The sequence below is a fragment of the Austrofundulus limnaeus genome, unplaced genomic scaffold (genome assembly GCF_001266775.1).
Source record: "Austrofundulus limnaeus strain Quisiro unplaced genomic scaffold, Austrofundulus_limnaeus-1.0 Scaffold960, whole genome shotgun sequence".
Classification (NCBI taxonomy): domain Eukaryota; kingdom Metazoa; phylum Chordata; class Actinopteri; order Cyprinodontiformes; family Rivulidae; genus Austrofundulus; species Austrofundulus limnaeus.
Window position 1 is genome coordinate 158,622 of NW_013953362.1, and position 1,308 is coordinate 159,929.

The following is a 1,308-nucleotide window of genomic DNA, read 5'->3' on the forward strand; positions in this document are numbered from 1 at the left end:
GTGTGTGTGTGTGTGTGTGTGTGTGTGTGTGTGTGTGTGTGTGTGTGTGTGTGTGTCCTCACTTGTTGCGTTGGTTGTTTCTGAACTGGACGGAGGCGTAGTTGATGTCCTGGTCCTCTCGGCTGGTCTCTGTCCTCTGGTGTCCCGTGTCCTCAGCAGGATGCGTGATGCTGCTGTACATGTTATCGTCATGCTAACGACCACAGGAAGAGAAGTAGGTGTGTCGACACGTTATCAGGCGTGTAGAAACAAACATGTTGACGTGTTTGATGCATGTTATGAGAATAATCAGCTCATCTTTTTATTTCTGTGTTTTTCAGATTGTTTTAAAACATTTAATCAAACTCTAACATGAAGGAATGCAGAGTTTAACAGTTATCTCTGTGCTCAGATAAAGTGAAGATGATGACTCTCAGTTATCACCACACTACATCTTATATGGTGCAGTATGAGGGCCAAAATTAACACTATTGCACAACCAGAGGTTAACACCTTTTTGTAGTGTTGCCAGATTGGGCTGGTTTCCAACTAAGTGGGCTTCTTTTGAACTTGTTGGGCTAATTATATACNTCTTTAACATAATTCTCAACGGACGTTGAGATTTGGGCTGGTCTTTTTTTAGTGGTTGGGTGGATTTTATGTTGCGTTTGGGCTGGAAACTGTCAGTCCTATCTGGCAACCTTGAGTAGCAGGAGGCAATCTATTCCAATGCTAACGCCAGCTTATCCATGCTAGTCTCTAGCCCCTCTAATGCCAGCGCCAACTCATCCATGCTAGTCTCTAGCCCATCTAATGCTAGCGCCAACTCATCCATGCTAGTCTCTAGCCCCTCCAGTGCTAACACAATTGAATATTCTTCACATTTGCCAGCTCCGGTCTCTCTGTTAGCAGTGCCGGCCTATCATTAATCAGATCAATAACTGGCGTAGATATAGTCTCCTGCTACAAGGATTAATTTTGACCCTCATACTGCTCCATACATATTATGTCAGTGTTTTTAAAGTTTGGGTTGGGGGGTCCACTGTGGGTCCTGAGACATAAAGTGGAGGGTCTCCAGAAGATCTCCAAAAACTTTAAAGTGACTGCCAGCCCTGTGTTTAGCTGCCACTGTTCCAGAGACTGAAACTCTGATGCAGTCATTCATCGTTTAGCGTTCTCGCCGTGTTTGATCAGAAAATATTCGTTAGATGTTTTTATGTCAGACTGACCATCAGCTTCCCTCCTCCTGCAGAGGCCTGACTTCCTGCTGCTGCAGCTCGCTTCCTGCCAACAAACAAGAACTAACGTTAGAAAACTGGAACTTTATAT

At 44.5% G+C, this 1,308-nt stretch overlaps 1 protein-coding gene across 1 annotated transcript in view; it reads right to left on the bottom strand.

Annotated features, from left to right (window-relative positions):
• LOC106533522 (uncharacterized) overlaps positions 1 to 1,263 on the bottom strand; it is a gene marked incomplete at its 5' end in the record, with an annotated part of 3,014 nt that extends 1,751 nt beyond the window's left edge. The window contains 2 exon segments of the mRNA XM_014029863.1: positions 63 to 193; positions 1,209 to 1,263. Of these exon segments, the coding sequence (XP_013885317.1) occupies positions 63 to 193; positions 1,209 to 1,263 (186 nt within the window).
• Between the last annotated feature and the right edge of the window lie 45 nt (positions 1,264 to 1,308).